This window comes from Patagioenas fasciata, chromosome 3 (assembly GCF_037038585.1).
Source record: "Patagioenas fasciata isolate bPatFas1 chromosome 3, bPatFas1.hap1, whole genome shotgun sequence".
NCBI lineage: Eukaryota > Metazoa > Chordata > Aves > Columbiformes > Columbidae > Patagioenas > Patagioenas fasciata.
The window spans coordinates 81,650,704-81,666,914 of record NC_092522.1 but is presented as its reverse complement, the minus strand read 5'-3'; the positions used below and the strand labels follow the sequence as shown (position 1 = coordinate 81,666,914).

At 35.0% G+C, this 16,211-nt stretch overlaps 1 protein-coding gene across 8 annotated transcripts in view; it reads left to right on the top strand.

Annotated features, from left to right (window-relative positions):
* The window catches only part of GRIK2 (glutamate ionotropic receptor kainate type subunit 2), a 431,302-nt gene that overhangs the window by 389,855 nt on the left and 25,236 nt on the right, over nt 1-16,211 (top strand). For all 8 annotated transcript variants that reach the window (XM_065834051.2, XM_071806698.1, XM_071806700.1 and 5 more), the window contains one exon: nt 7,403-7,628. In XM_065834051.2, the coding sequence (XP_065690123.1) occupies nt 7,403-7,628 (226 nt within the window). The remainder of the gene's footprint in view (nt 1-7,402; nt 7,629-16,211) is intronic.

Below are 16,211 nucleotides of genomic sequence, written 5' to 3'. Positions count from 1 at the left end.
GAGTTTTGTACTGCAGTTTGTATCTCGAAACAGGCAGAGTAAGCAGAAGTGAATTTATCTTCACAGAACAGGCAGAATATAGGATCTGCTTTAAAATCAGATTAAATTTGCTTAATGCCTTATTCCTACTTATAAAGGAAGAAACCTACAGAAGTGTGAGAAATATCACACTTGTCATCTTCTGCTGCATTTTATGAAAAGAAACATTGTAACATAAGTTAAAATTCAGTAGAGGGCTATAAATCATTCTGGTATAAATGGCGAGGAAGCTTTCTGAAATCCATTAGTGATTTTGGAGATATACAATCCTTATTTATTTCCAGGTCAAAGCTGATAGTGAAAACTTATTTCAATAGCATTAGGGTTTGGAATTTTTTAACCATAAATTATTTTAAATATTTAACATTTGTTCAAAGTATCTGGTTTTTAAAACAAGTCAGCACAATTGGGTCAAGAGTAAAAATGTCTTTCTGTAAGCACTGCATTTTTCATTCCTTGTAGCTCTATTCTCAGTAGAAACACCTTTCCTACCTTTTTTTCATTTGTGTTCTATGGACCATGAAAACTGCCATTATGGAGAACAGTGTATGCATTGGTTTTATTGTTTTTATGCTGACACAACAAAATTTAAATCAAGTGGTTGACTTAGGGCTTTTCTGGCCTCAGCAGTTCTGAAAAGATAGGAAAAAAAAAGAGAGGGGGCGGGGAAGGAAGAAAATAAATGCCCTGAGTTCAGAGAGTCAGAGTCAATGAGACCAGTCTGATAAAAGGGAGAGTGACTTTCTAACTGACTGTGAAAAAGCCAGTTTTCCAGTTGCAGAAGACATAAAAGAAAATACCATACTACAAAGGTAATTTTTTTAATTAGTTACTAACCTGGTTAGAAAATCAGACAATACTCAGAAGTTCACTTGAATTAACACAATCTGTCTTTTGGGTAATAGAGGACAGCTAAGCTCATCTAAGTCTGGTCTACTGTCCAGAATAGGTGGAGGAATGTATCACATTTTCACTATACTTAAGATGCCAGTGATTAGCATTGTGCTCTGTAAAAGCTTTGCCTTAGCCTATAGCAATTATTCAAAATAAATACGTATGTGAATGTAGATTTTGGAATGTCTGTGACCTCATATCATATTATGGAGTCATCAGGTGCAGATATGCAATTAAGACCAAATTGTGTTTTATACATAATGTACTCAGCTATGTCAAAATTGGTAAATATACTGCTTCTGCTGCCTCAGAAACTAGCACTTATTTTTGGAGTGTAGAATTAGCTAAGACTTACTGGAAACAACAAATTGTTTCAGTCATTAAAACAAACATAAGTGGATTATATAAAAAAAAAAAATCTGGAAACAGGACATGCAGTAATACTGCGTAAAACTAAAAAAATAATAAGATCTGATATCTTCCATTTGATTTCTGTAGCTGATTCTGATATATAACATTATGCATATATTGCAGTTCACCTAAAAACTCTCAATAATGGATCAGGATCCCATCATTGTCCACTTCAGAAACATTGGGCAGTTTGGAGAAAACTGTACCTATTCCAAAGAATCCAGATTCATGTTAAAAACTGGAAGAGGCAGATCAGTGTACACAGACATAAGTTACAGAAACAAGGAAGTACTAAAAATGCATAATGGAACAAACACATTGTAGGTCATTGATAGATAGATCAGTAGCAATCAGCCTTTACAAATTTCCATTTGTTGACAATTCAGGAAAGTGAGAAGGCTATTTATGTTTATTTAGAATTTATTTTCATTTATGCAAGTGTTCAAATTCTTTCATATAGCTTTATCTTTGAATTTCTCTGTATTTATAATGCTTGAGGACAATTACAGAATTCCTAAAACATTCTTTACCTTAGGCTATTGATATGTTCTCTCAGCTTTAAGCTTGTCATACTGTAATTTGAAATGCATTCAAATAATTAATTTTGTTTATCTCTCTATTAATGGTACTAATCCTCTGTGGCCTAAAATACTGGAGACATTTCACAAGTGTGTTAGAACAGCTATGGGTCATAACAGGATTGTATATAATGTTTGCTTCTCCTGAATTTGACATGCAGCCTTCTTATGTTTAGAAAAAAAAAAAATCTTGAGATTTTGCTGTTATTAAGAACATCAGAAAAGCATTTTCTAGCTTATTTCACAGCTATGTAGATTTAGGGCACATGTCAAACTTACAAAAATGAATGAGGAATTTATAAAATAAATGTTTTATATGAACAGTTCAGCTTGGATTTCCATACTGATGTTCAAGATTTCTAAGAGGTCATGTATGAAACAATTGGGATGAGTCTACTTGAATTTCCTTCCTCTTTTTGGAGGTGTACTTCCTAATTGAAAGCAAGGCCTTAGCTTAGTTTCTTCAGGCCCTTATTGAGCTGTTTCTAGTATTTCCAGTGATCTGACTCCACTAATTCTCTGGGCTACCTGTTCCAATGTTTAGTTGTTATTGAGGTGAAGAATTTTTTTTCTTATATCCACACAGAATTTCCCTTCACCAGCTTGGGCCATTGCCTCTTGTCCTGTCATCATGCACCTCAACTTCTCTCTAACATCCTCTTTAGCTAGTGGAAAAATGTAATTAGATTCTATGTAAGCTTTTCAGTCTAGGTTGAACAACACCATTTCTATGAATCTTTCTTTCTAACTTCAGATCTCCAATCCTCTGATCACCTTGGAGGACACCCTCCAATTTTAATATCTCTCTTGAACTTGAAGAACCAAAACTGGACAGAGAATTTCTAGTGTGGCTTGGCAAGTGCAAAGGATTGTGATTAATCACATCCCTTGGTCTGTTGGCTATAGTCTTGTTGATACAGCCTGCAGTTTGCTTTCTCGCTGTAAGGACGGGCTGCTTACTTATGTTCAGCTTGTTGTCCTCTTGGATCCATAAGTCCTTTTTAGCCAAGATGCACTCCTGCCAGTCAATTCCCAGCCAGTGTGTATTCTTGGCATTACTTTCTTCGAGACAGACTTTGCCTTTAACTTTGTTAAACCTTATGCAATTCCTGCTACACTATTTTTCTGTTCTCTTGAGGTCTCTCTGCATGCTAGCTCTTTCTTCTAGGGCATCTACATCTTCTTCCTGTTTGGTGTCATCCACAAAGTTTCTGAGGGTGCTTTCAATGCATTTTCCAAACTGCTTATAAATATTGAGGTCTAGAACTGACCCCTGAGGCATTCCAGCCAGGACAAGATGGCAATCTGGCCTCAAGCTAATAACTACCACCTTTCAAGATCAACATCTCAGCTGGTTTTCTACCTGTAGGTGCTCCATCTGTCCAGTTCATAGCTTGCCAGCTTGTCATCAAGAATGTTGTGAGAGACCATGTTGAACATCTTGTCAAGGGTCTTTATGAATGCATTTTTCATATGTCATTATTTTTGTCAGTGCAAACACAGAAGGGATTAGCTTGATGAAGTAATTCAGAAGTGACATTTCATAGTCTGTGTTACAGGTCAGAAAAAGTGTGAATAATTGTTCCTTTGACCTTAAAATAATGTATGAGCAACTTTACGAAATGTGGTTTATGACCACTTAGAATGCAATGCTTAGGAAAACAAGTCACATAGCTCTTATAGGCATTCTCATAAACGGAAAACAGTGCAGTAGGATTGGAAATCTGTCGGGGAGGTTTTGACATAAAGATTATAATGGTTTAATTCTTATGTGGTGGGAAGTGCTTTTATAAAGTATATAAGAACTGGGTTTCTGACTTCTTTTTTCTCAAAATTTAATCTTAACTACCTTTGACCTTTCATTTGTTATTACAGCCTCTTTTGAGCTTAAATATTGCATGAGTGAAGGCAAAGCCACACCCAAATGCTTTCAGAAGCCGGGAAAGAAGCTGGATGCTATAACTGAAACAAAAATCTCCATTAATGGATCTGTAACTTTTCCTTTGTAGAAAAATGTCAGAAATTGCCTTGCACATTTTTGCTGTGCACTTTTCCAGTCTTGTGTTGTATCATGAGGTCTGCTTCTGTGGCCTTTGGACCTTGTTTATTTTGGCATTCATTCAGCACCCTGATATTTTTCCAAACTTGTGGTCCAGAATCTCACTGCTCAAATATTTGTCTTTCCTTGACAGTGCTTCAGGATAGAGAATTAACACTTTACTAGCACAATTAACACATCCCTTCTGTTTCCAACCTCACATTTGTATTTAGTATTAGACTAACTTTGCCATACTTCCTTTTGTGATCCCTGACATACATAGTTGTCTTCCAATCATCTTTTATTTATGAGTACTGAGTATGTCACTAACAGTATTTTCTGAATGTCTCTGTGAGAGTCACTGTTTTATGTACCAGGTAGATGAGTTTCTTGATTTGCTTAACCTTTTCATTTCTAGCTTTCTGTTAGTTCTCTTTTTTTTTTTATTCCAATGAAATTCAAATGTTGTAAAGCACAAGCAGCTTTCTTACTACTCTGCATTGTCTTTGGCATTACTGAGGGAACAGAAGCATGATAAATCATGACACCACAAGTTATATAAATATCATTTCTGGTTGATTTCAAGTTAGGTTGGATTTCCAGACAGCAACTTCCAGTTAGATGGAACAATATTGTGAACTAACAAAGATAAAATAATACAGTTAATGAACTGTATGGAATAAGTTGATTAACCAGCTTGATTTGTATGCAGTGAAAGAAGATGGAAACATCACGCAAATTGCAGTATCTGCTTCTATTAATATGAATGACACAACCATAACCACAAAAAGAAATATGTACATATTGGAGAGTCATTCTCTTTAGTTTAATGTCAAATGGGCTCCTTACACTTTCAGTTGTTCTGACTTCTTGACGTTAGTCGTGTCTGTTGAGTAGTTTGCTAAACACAGAGTAAAACCATTTGTGGTTGCATTTTCCTGAATAAAATTTGTTTGTTTGTTTTATTTTTGTTTTGTTTTTATTTTCAGATAAAGCATTCTCTGTTGTAAAGCAAGTGCCATAACCTTTACTATACTCTTGTATTTATTTTTTTTTTATAAGAATTTCTAAAAGCTAGTTAAAATTTAAGAGTCACAAGTACATGTGCTGTTTTCCTTAGCATCATTTCAATTCTGAAATGAAGAAAGCAGTGCAAAGACATTGTAGTGTTCTGCTTATGTGAGAAAGCTGAGAGATCGCTGTGTACTTTTGATCACCCTTGTTAGCTTCATACTAGTGAGCCATGTGGACTGATATTCTAGGTTTTGTGTTATCTTCTGTAGTCTCACTAGTCATGTGTAAACACTCATTTCTTTATTTGTTTGTTTTAATAATTCCAGTAAGCGAACAATCCTACACAGGAGCTTTCTCTGAATTTGTTAGTGACCTTAGTTCTTTGTTTTTCAATAGTATCTACGGCTTCAATCTAGCTGATTAAATCAGCCATCATAATATAAACACTCTATCTGTTACAGGATATTGTATTTTTTCACATGCTCTGGCGCTTCCGTAGAGAGCAACCATTCCTTTTGCTAACGTGTTTTCATCCTGTGTTTTGTTTGTTTGTTTGGTTTTTTAACAGAAATATAGAAATATATATGTTTTTCAGTTCATTCATGCCTTATTTTCTGTTGTAGCTCATTTGGTTTTTCTTATATTTTTTTCATCAACATGTGTCAGCAACATGTATCTAACATTTTACTAAAATTGTTTTATCTGCCAATTTTTTATATTATTTATATTTTTTACATCCTTTGTATTCTTATATAGTGGATAAACCGTGTGATTTGGTTCTTTTTTTTTCTTTGTTATTGTTTTTTCATGTGTGTACTGGGGTAAAGATTGTATGTTAAAAGAATTAAATGCAAGTTCTTGGTAAAATTTTACAAAAGTTGTAAAAAATATTCATTTTCAATCATTTCTGTATTACATAATAATGTAGATTCCTACAGAGCTGATGTGCACTGCTTATAGTATGTTATACTACAGTAAAATATTAAATGCTTTCAAGAATTATTTGACTTTCAGAACAAACCCAATGAGAATAGAACATATCCATTTGGTCTTCTCTATTCTATGAGTTAACAGTATATTCTGAACAAAAATGATTTCCTCTTCCATTGTTACTAAAATCTTTTGCAATCAGCCTCAGACTATGTTCAGTACAGTAACAATGTGTTCGTGGAGAGTCCTGAAAGTCTTCAGTTAGCACTGACACTAGAGTTAGTTCAAATGCTTGATTTGCTAAGTCCTCAGGCAGAGAGAAATAACTCTTGCGTTGTATCTCAGCAGGGGGATGAAGTAATCTTTTTTCCTAGATAAATGCTCTTTTTTTCCACATACACTGCTAATTCTCCTCTGGGGCAGAATATATCGCTGCCAATCAGCTGAACTTCAGAAAGGTCTCTAGTGTCAATCTTTGTTTAGTATCTCGACCAGAGCTCACGGCAGAGTTATGTTAAAGGCTGACATGCTAAGATGAAAGACTTTATAAGTCTGATTGTACAAGTTCTCATGCTATATTTCTACATTTTGTTTACTAGGTAATATTTAACATTATTGAAAATTTTCTGACACATCTTGAGTTTGAAACATTATTAAACAGATGAAGAAAATGTAATATGAAATGTTCAGTGTTCTAATACCTTCAATTTATCCAGTGGTTATGATCTCTTAAACATTGTGTTTTACAGAGATAAGAGAAGGTAGTATGTTTTTTTAAAGAAGCTGAGGTGAAAGAAAGGAAGCAACTCCTCTGTAGTTGCCTAAACTACTGTCTCTCTCTTCTTACCAGAACAGTTATTTACATTCTGGGAAAATATCAAAGCAGTAAACACATACTCATTTTTAGGACATATAGTAGTCAGTTTCTGAATGACAAGCTAGTATTCTCCAAGTATTTTTGCAGTGTCCCATTAATGAAATATTTGTTGGCCTCTCCATCACAACTATTTTCTCCATGTATTGCCAGCTGTAAGTGCTTTGACTACTTCAGGTTGTGGTGCTGTGCATTAGGTTTTCACAATTGTTCGGGAGTAGCTGAGTTATTCAAGTAAGAATGAAAATTTCAAATGCGCCAGAATCCACAAATTCTCCTGTAACTCTTGCCAGCATTGTTGATGAACTTGGCTACAGTGAAGTACTTAAAAGTTTTCCACTGACTTCAAATACTTGCAGGTCTTCATCCTACATAAAAACATACAAACAATAAAAACCAGATAACTAACAAATGTTGAGCATTTTCTTGAGAATCTGTCTAACTGTTTTACACAGACAAGTTGAGAGGTACAGGTGAGGTGAAAGGTGCAGGCATCCGTAGAAGAATGCCTTGCTAAAACCTGACATGTAGTAACATACAATAAGAGAGCAATGTGGAAGCTAAGGAATTGCTTTCACTCTTATAAGCATATTATTCATGTTGCATCTAATATTTTTCTTCTAGAAATCAAAAATCTCCACTTACGACAAGATGTGGGCCTTCATGAGTAGCAGGAGGCAGTCAGTACTTGTCAAAAGTAATGAAGAAGGTATCCAGCGCGTGCTTACCTCTGATTATGCATTTTTAATGGAGTCAACAACCATTGAGTTTGTCACACAGCGGAACTGTAACCTAACACAAATTGGAGGCCTGATAGACTCAAAAGGTTACGGCGTTGGAACTCCCATGGGTAGGTGATACGTCAACTGTTTGTTCTCTGTTCATTAATCGTAGTTACTGCAGTAGCATATAAAAGCTCCAATACACTGTTGATTTCTTTACATTGCTAACATTTTTTCTCATTCTCTTTTTACCACCTGGGGAAAATACTACATCTTATCAATATTAATGGATTTTATTGAATTCTCTAAACAGAAAAAAAAAAAAAAAAAAAGATACCTTATAAAAAAAAATGGACATTTGTGTATGATATTTTTCTCCTACATGATGCTTTCCATATGTTCAACAAAGAGTACTTTTCACAGGACCCTATTTTATAAAAAACAATGGTTTTAAAATTTTGATCTCTCTCTTTAGAGAATGAGGTACTAGTAGTATAAGGCTTGCATTAGAAAATGGTGATAATACTTCTATACTGAGAGAACTAATCACTGACATTCTTGAAAGAGGAGGAAAGATTCCACAACATGGCATGTATAATCCACAGGCATAAGAAATACTGAATTTACCTTGTGGTATATGGTTTTTCAGAGGAATTCTAATCCTGTAAATAATTTCCAGGTCAGGTGTTCTTGACTAGGTATGAAACTTTAGATGCAGAATTAGAATCCAACTACTGGCATTAGGTTGGCTGCTAGAATCAACAGGATGGGATTCAGAAAGCACTGAGCTTCTGACTTTCCACTGACTGCAGTGATTTTTGAAGGGCATGACCTGAGGATTTCAGAAAACATGAAAACAGAAAATGGTGTGACACAAAGGCTCTGTCAATACTGCACAATGGTCCGACTTAATATTGTAAGATTGTACGACTGACTTCTTTGCAAGGTCAATATTTATTTTAACTTTATTTTTAAGAAAAATTTATCATTTTGTGATTGACGTGAATATGTTATTCTCAAATAGTCTTTACATTTGGACTGATTATTAACCCGTGTTAATAGCATATATTATATCTTTGTATAGGGAAAGTTGTGTCTAGTACTTTAAATCAAGCACAAGGTTAGGAAGGTAAAAAAATAAACTTTCTTTGAATATCTTGGTTAAAGATGTATCTACTATTGCAAAATATAGATTTCCTTATGTGTGGTAAATATTTACTGCAATTTCAACAACATCTTTAAAATTTTAATGGTTTCACTAATTTGCTATGAAATAAACATCTGGAGGAATTATGATTCTGCACATTCTGTCTTTGAAAAGCTACTTATTAAGAACCTAGTTTTAATCCAACTACCAACTTTTTCACCCTGTTCTATTTTGACTTCTCATATTGCTAAATATATTCTGTAGAAGTGTAAGTGCCAGAAAGGACTGGACTTCAGTTCTGCTGCTCTTTTTGGTATCTTGTATTTCTGATATATAAATCTTTTGTCATAGAATCTCAGAATCCTTTGAGTTGGAAGAGACCCTCAAGATCGAGTCCAACCATAACTTAAATCTAGTGCCAAACCAAGTCCATAAGAACATTATTCTTTAGAGGGTGAAAACCACCTTCCGTTCAGGTTTAGAATGGGGAAAATTTAATCTTAGGGATAGTTTAAAAACCTTGAATAAGCAGCATACAAACATGTGAAGCACCTGTAACATGCCCCAGAAATCTAAGTGCCCATAGAAGTGCCAAGTGATAGGAATCAGACCAGGCTATTTTACAAATTATTTTGATCACGTGTAAATCAGAGAAGAAGCATAAACACCAGAGAAAACAGATGAATAGCAATGATAAAGCTGGAAACAGACTTCTAGAGTTAAAGTTTAGAAGAAAAAGTATTGGATGTAAAGAGGTAAAAAAAAAGAAAGTAAACTTTCTTTTCAGCTTTGTCACCTACCTTATCTGGGGAGAACAGGCACTATGAATGCACTGTTTCTTCACTAATTTTGAATTATTTAAAACACATTATTTATAGAATAGAATCACAGACTCATTTAGGTCAGAAAAGACCTTTAACATCAAGTCCAACCATTACCTAGCGTTGCCAAGTCTGCCACTAAACCATGTCCCTAAGAACCACATCTACAGATTTTTTAAATGCCTTCAGAGATGGTGACTCAGCCACTTCCCCAGGCAGCCTGTTCCAACGTTTGACAATTATTTCCATGAAGAAATTTTTCTTAAAATCCAGTCTAATCCTCCTCTGGTGCAACTTGAGGTTATTTCCTCTCATCCTATCACTTGATACTTGAGAGAAGAGATGGATAGCCAACTTGCTACAACCTCCTTTCAGGTAGTTGTAGAGAACGATAAGGTCTCCCGTCAGTCTCAGGACAAAACAACCAAAGTTCCCTCAGTTGCTCCTCATAAGACTTGTGCTCTGGAACCTTCACCAGCTTTGTTTCCCTTGTCTGAACTCTTCCCAGCACCTCAATTTCCTTCCTGTAGTGAGGGGCCCAAAACCGAACACAGTATTGAAGGTTTGGCCTCACCAGCATCGAGTACAGGCGAACAGTCTCTTCCCTAGTCCTGCTGTCCACACTGTTTCTGATACAAGTCTGGATGCTGTTGGCCTTTTTGGTCACCTTGGCACACTACTGGCTCATATTCAGCTTGCTATCAATGAACATCCACGGGTCCTTTTCTGCCAGGCAGCTTTCTAGCTCCTTGTCCCCGAGACTGTAGCATTACATGGGTTTGTTTTGACTCAAGTGCAGGACCCAGTACTTGGTCTTATTCAACCTCATTCAGTTGGCCTCAGCCCATCGATCCTGCTGGTCCAGATCCCTCTGCAGAGCCCTCTTACCATGAAGTAGATCAATACTCTCACCCAGCTTAGTGTCATCTGCAAACTCATTGAGGTTACACTTGATCCCCTTCTACAAATCCATGATAAAGAGATTAAACAGAACTGACCCAAATACCAATCCCTGGGGATCACTGCCTGTGACTGGTCACCAACTGGATTTGATTCCATTCACTACAACTCTTTGAGCCTGGACACCCAGCCAGTTTATCCAGTGAAGTGTATAGCTGTCCGAGCCATGAGCAGCAAGTTTCTCCAGGAGAATGCTGTGGGAAACAGTATCAAAGGCTTTGCTGAAGTCTAGGTACTCAACATACAAAGATTTTCCCTCACCCATTAGGTGGGTCACCTTGTCACAGAAGGAAATCAGGTTAGTCAAGCAGGACTTGCCTTTTGTAAACCCATGCTGACTGCGCCTAATAGCTTGCTTGACCTGTACCTGCTACATGGTGGCACTGAAGATTATATGCTCCTTGTCTGAGCAAAACAATACAGAGCTATTTGTATTAGAGGCATAGTATCTAAAAGATATGGATGTCATCTTCCCACATTTACAAAAATATTCATTTTATGTCTTGGAACAGTGGCTTGAAGATGCCAAAGTGTTTGCAAATCAGATTAAATTGGTAGAACACAGTTGTTACAGGTCTTATATTGCATACAGTAGAACGGATATGGTTACTTTGGGAGAACAGCATCAAAGGAATTGGATGCAATATATCTTCTTCCTTTTGAAAGCTAATAGAAAAATAGTTAGTCAGAACATAATTTGTGTCTAAGTAGCTACAAGCAAAAGAGCTAAAAGCTTTCCTAACAGAGAAATATGCTATTAAAGTAGTTTATGATAGGATAATCACTTGGAAAATGCAACCACCCAAATATAGCACCAGCTTAGAGTACTTCAGTAAAAGCTCTCTGCTCACGATGTGAAAGTTTTAAATTCAGAGAAAGAAAGTTAGCTTTATTTAATATGACACCCACAGCACTGAAAAATAAACTAGAGACAATGAATTTCCCTACTGTTTCTCTGTGATAGACTGTGAAAAGTTACAGAATTAGATCAAGAGGGGGCTTTAATTTTATAGGAGTGAAATTCCTATAATATCTGATAATTATGAGGCAAAAACAGTTTGAGAAAAAGGTGAAATATGCATTTTTTTATCCTTTCTTCCAGTACAGTTATTACAAGAAAATAAATTGTGTTATTAATATTAATAATATCTTGGTTGCAAAACATAGTAAGCTGAATCTCTTACACAACAGTTTTACTAGTTTTTTACTTACTTTTGCATTTCTGTGATCAAACTATATCTTTTCTTACTACAGCAAATCACTGTTTGTATCCCTGATCTTTTCATACTGATAGACTCTTTCCATACCGATAGACTATCAAGAAGCCCTGAAAAATGCTGGAAACAAATTGTATCTTTCATGTCCAAAAGAAAAATATATTAATAAAATAAGCAGCCTTCCAGCAGAAGTGCTTTGGCTGCAGGCCCAGCTATCATTATAATCACTCAAGTTCAAAAGACGAAACAAAACGTCAAGGCCCTCATGTTCTAATTGATGCAGAAGTGCCATTTTTAGTGAAATTCTCTTTTCTGTAAATCCAAATGGAACATCAAAACTAATCTTTGTTTACAAACATTTTTTTCTCTTAGAGATTTTTTTTTCAGTGTACATTGTTCTTCAAGATTCTCAAAATTTTTCCCACTCACCTATGACTTCCTAAAAGTCTATTTGGTTAACAAATATGATGTGTAGATCACTTGCACATAGAAATTTGTTTATATACTTTTGCACAACATAGTTAATATTTTTTTTGCTTAGACATTCAAATAATTTAGTTTTAGAAAATCAGAGCCAAGAGTGGGATTTGTTATACTTTTATTTTTCTTTTTTTATTCTTATTTATTTTACTTAAATTCAATCAACTGTATAGCATGTGATTAAAATGTTGCTCAGAGTAAGCACATTTTGAAGACAGTATTATTCATGTAATTTCATCAGACATGGAATCTAGAAAGAGTATTTCACACTTCACTCACTTAAATTAAAGATCTCACTGAAGAAAAAAGTGTTTCAGGCAATAATTTATGATCTACTATTTCATATCTTCTCTAGAAATATGACTTCATGAATTATTTATGTTTATCTAAGCCATTAATAAATGCAATACAATAGTGTTCTTTCTACCTCAGTAATAGGCTGCTGGATTGAAACAGAATTTAAACAAATAATCAGCAAATGTATAACACTTAATTATCATTTTCTACCCAGTAACATTGTTTAGGTTCGGCTGATTTATATTACTTATTCTCTCTCTAGGGTATGAACTAGAAAGATATTCAAAGTAAAAGTTTTATTTTATAATATTGAATTTTTTTTAGCTGACCTAATCATGTTCTTAGTGTACAGATTTTGTTACCTGCCATTTTAATAGAATTACGTTTCCGAATATAGAAAACATTAAATGAAGACACAGTGGGGAATATAAATTGCTTTTCAGAGACGTGTATAATTTCAAAGACCAAAACTTAATGTAGTAAAAACACGAATAAATAAATGACTCTTATTTCCTAAATAAGCAATAAAAAGTGAAAAAAAAAAAAAAATTCTGAAGGTGATCTTAAAATAGTCTCAACTCTCCTCTTAGAATTCATTCAGGCCTCTTACCTTGCTGCCTTTATCATTCCAGAGATTTGCAACGTGGTTTTGTAATGATCTAAAAAGTAGTTTACTTTTGGAGCTAGCCAGTAAAATAAAAAGTAGATAGAACTGGAGCAAACTCCTCGTGAGTGTAAGAATAACAGTTCATCAGGCTAGAGATCAGTAGGATGTTGTTTCCTATGTTTTGCATACTTTTCAAAAGATTGAAGCCTTGAATTCCACAACGATGTCTGAATTAACTTTTTGTTGACCAGTTTCTACACTTAGAATATGCACTACATCCTAATTAGTGTTTTAGAGAAATGTCCTGCTTGTTTTCTACTAAAGAAATAAAATATGTTATTACATATTTGGAAATCAGTGGTGCTAGAAATTTTTCTTGCTCTAGGTGCTACCTATATCTGTGTGTAAAATGAAGCCCAGTTTAACAGAGATTGAAATTTGAATAGAAAACCTTCAATTTTCCACGAAGAACATAAAAATGCATCCCAGAATTGAACATACAGTTGTCCATAGCCAGACATTATAGCCACCACAAAAGTAGGGGGCAGTCTATTCTTTAAGCTTTGATAGAATGAGAATGTATAGTATGGTTATCTTGCAGTTCTATATTCTGAAAGGAGTAGGATTATGATACAGATGAGTATCATAATGATGACAAGTTCTGGCCTCCACAATTTAAGAAGGGTGTGAGGGTACTTGGAGCTGATGAAAGACTGATTTCAGACTAAAGCACTACCAAAAAAAAAAAAAAGAAAAAAAAAAAAAGAAAGAGAAAAAAAGGAACTTTCTAAGCAATCTTTCAATTTTATTGTTGAGACATCTTAGTTCTCTTTATGCTACTTATTATCTTCAGACCTTATAAATTATGTAATAGAGCATTTTTACCAGTCCTTGAAGATGACACATATCAACAGATTTGTTTCTATAGGAATAGATAGGAAACCATGTACCAACACAGGAGGCCTTTTCTTTTTTTCTGCTTGCTTGCCCTTAATCTGTAATCCTTCATATAATTTGAACTGTAATATTCATATTCAGCATGGAAGTGCTGAGCTTCAGTAACTCCATAACTAAAACAAATTAGTACATTTGTCTTCATTAGCTGAACTTAATGCACAAAAATACATGCAAATCATTTATTTTTATGCAGGTCAAACCATGTATTGAAACTAATCTGAGAATTTCAACTGCTTTATTTATTGTTACAGAAACAAAAGAATGTATAGTTAACATGTTTGATGAAATAACTGTTTTTTATAGTTACTGTGCAAGTATAATCATATCAAAGCACTATCTGAGAGGCATGCTAGAGTCTGAGCCTTATATCAATAAAACATTGCCAAAACACGTGATGTCTGATAGCTGTTGTGAGCAGACTCTGACTGAAGTGGTTTCTAGTATGAATTTACCAAACACATGTAATTGGGACAAAGACATCATTAAGACTTCAATGTTGATGTTGTAGTGCCTAGGACCATATGCATGTATTGCATTGTCAAAGTCTCATCTACAAATGTAAGATGTCTCTGTCCTGATATGTTGCCCCTAATTAGAAACAAATTAGCGTGTTGCATTCCAGCACATGGTGTTTGCATGGTATTAGGCATTCTTGATCTGAAAAAGCTGTAGCATCAGCTGTTTATTTTGCCTATCTTGCATTTCCTGGCTAAGTATTCCTTTTTCACTGCCTATTAGAAGTGGGATCTCATTTTTCAGCAACCCAGGCTCACTCAATAACTATCACCCTCTACCCAATGTCCTCTAGATTAATTACAATTGTTTAAGATTCTTTTGAGGGACATGTAATAACTAAAAGCAAACTGACCACAGCCTTTCTGAAGGTTACAGAAGAGGTTGACAGGACTAGGGCTGTTCAACCTGAGAAAGAGAAGGAAGCTCAGGGAGGATCTGATCAATGCATCTAAGTATCTGATGAGGGAAAATAATGAAGAAAGAGTCAGATTTTTTCAACTGGCACCCAGGAACCAGACAAGAGACATAGCACATGAAGTGAAATAAATTCCATTTAAAAGTGAGAAGAAAACACACGCACAAAAAAACCACTTTATAGTAAGGATGATCGAACACTACAGTAAGTTGCCCAGAGATGATGTGGAGTGTCCATCCATAGAGATATTCAGAACCCAACTAGACAAAGTGCCCTGAGTAACATGCTGTAGCTTGGGCAGGTGGGGTAGACTAGACCATCTCCAGAGGATGCTTCCAAAGTTCTGTCTTTTGCAGTATTGAAATGCAACAGTTTATTCATGAAAGTACTTCAGACTTTTTAACTACAGAATCCAGACCCTTCTCTTTCAACAGTGACTTGAATTTGCATCTGAAAGGGGTAAATAGAAGCTATTAGCTGTCTTTTGAGTTAAACCTGTCTAGTTTCATTTCCTGCACCCAAATGAATCATCTGTAATGGAAAGGAAATTTAAAATTCTGAAAGCTCTTCATAAATCTGAATTCTTGCTATCTCATCCAGTCCCACTGTTGAGGACAGAATTCTTAGTTGTCTAGGATAAATGAGAAAACTAGCACCATGGCTTTGAATCTGTCTTGGAGCTTCATAGACAAACAGCACAAAAGCACCACTGAAAGCCAGTGTTTTTAAGCACTCTTTGTATAGTTGAGGCTCCTTATTCTCACTGTATATATGATGTACACAGTTAGCTGATGCCTCCTTTTCCCAAAGTTCAACAAAGAACTGACTTCCTTGTCTCTGTAATCACTTTAACCTTGTAAATCAAATTAGGGAACAGAAATTTGCATGGAAAACCTCAAAGAGTCAGCCTCTCTTATTCATCAAAGGGATTAGAAATACATGGCACATAATTTAATAGAACTATAACAGCTGAAACTTCTTATCATTACCTATAAATGAAATGTGAGACTTTTTAGGAATTTTGAGAGCTCCAAGAGTCTGAATTTATATATATATATGAGCATATTCATATATATATATATATGAGCATATACATATATATATACATATATATATATATGTAACTTAAATGAAGATTGCCCAGATTTAAGAGTGCATTGCAGATAGGTGTACCCAAAGCCACATCATACCTCAGCTATGATAAAACACTGACATTCACCATTTTCAGATTTTCCCTTATAGCTTGGCAGGGCATTGGGGTGTTCTACAATAGCATGAATTGGGTTTTCAGGTC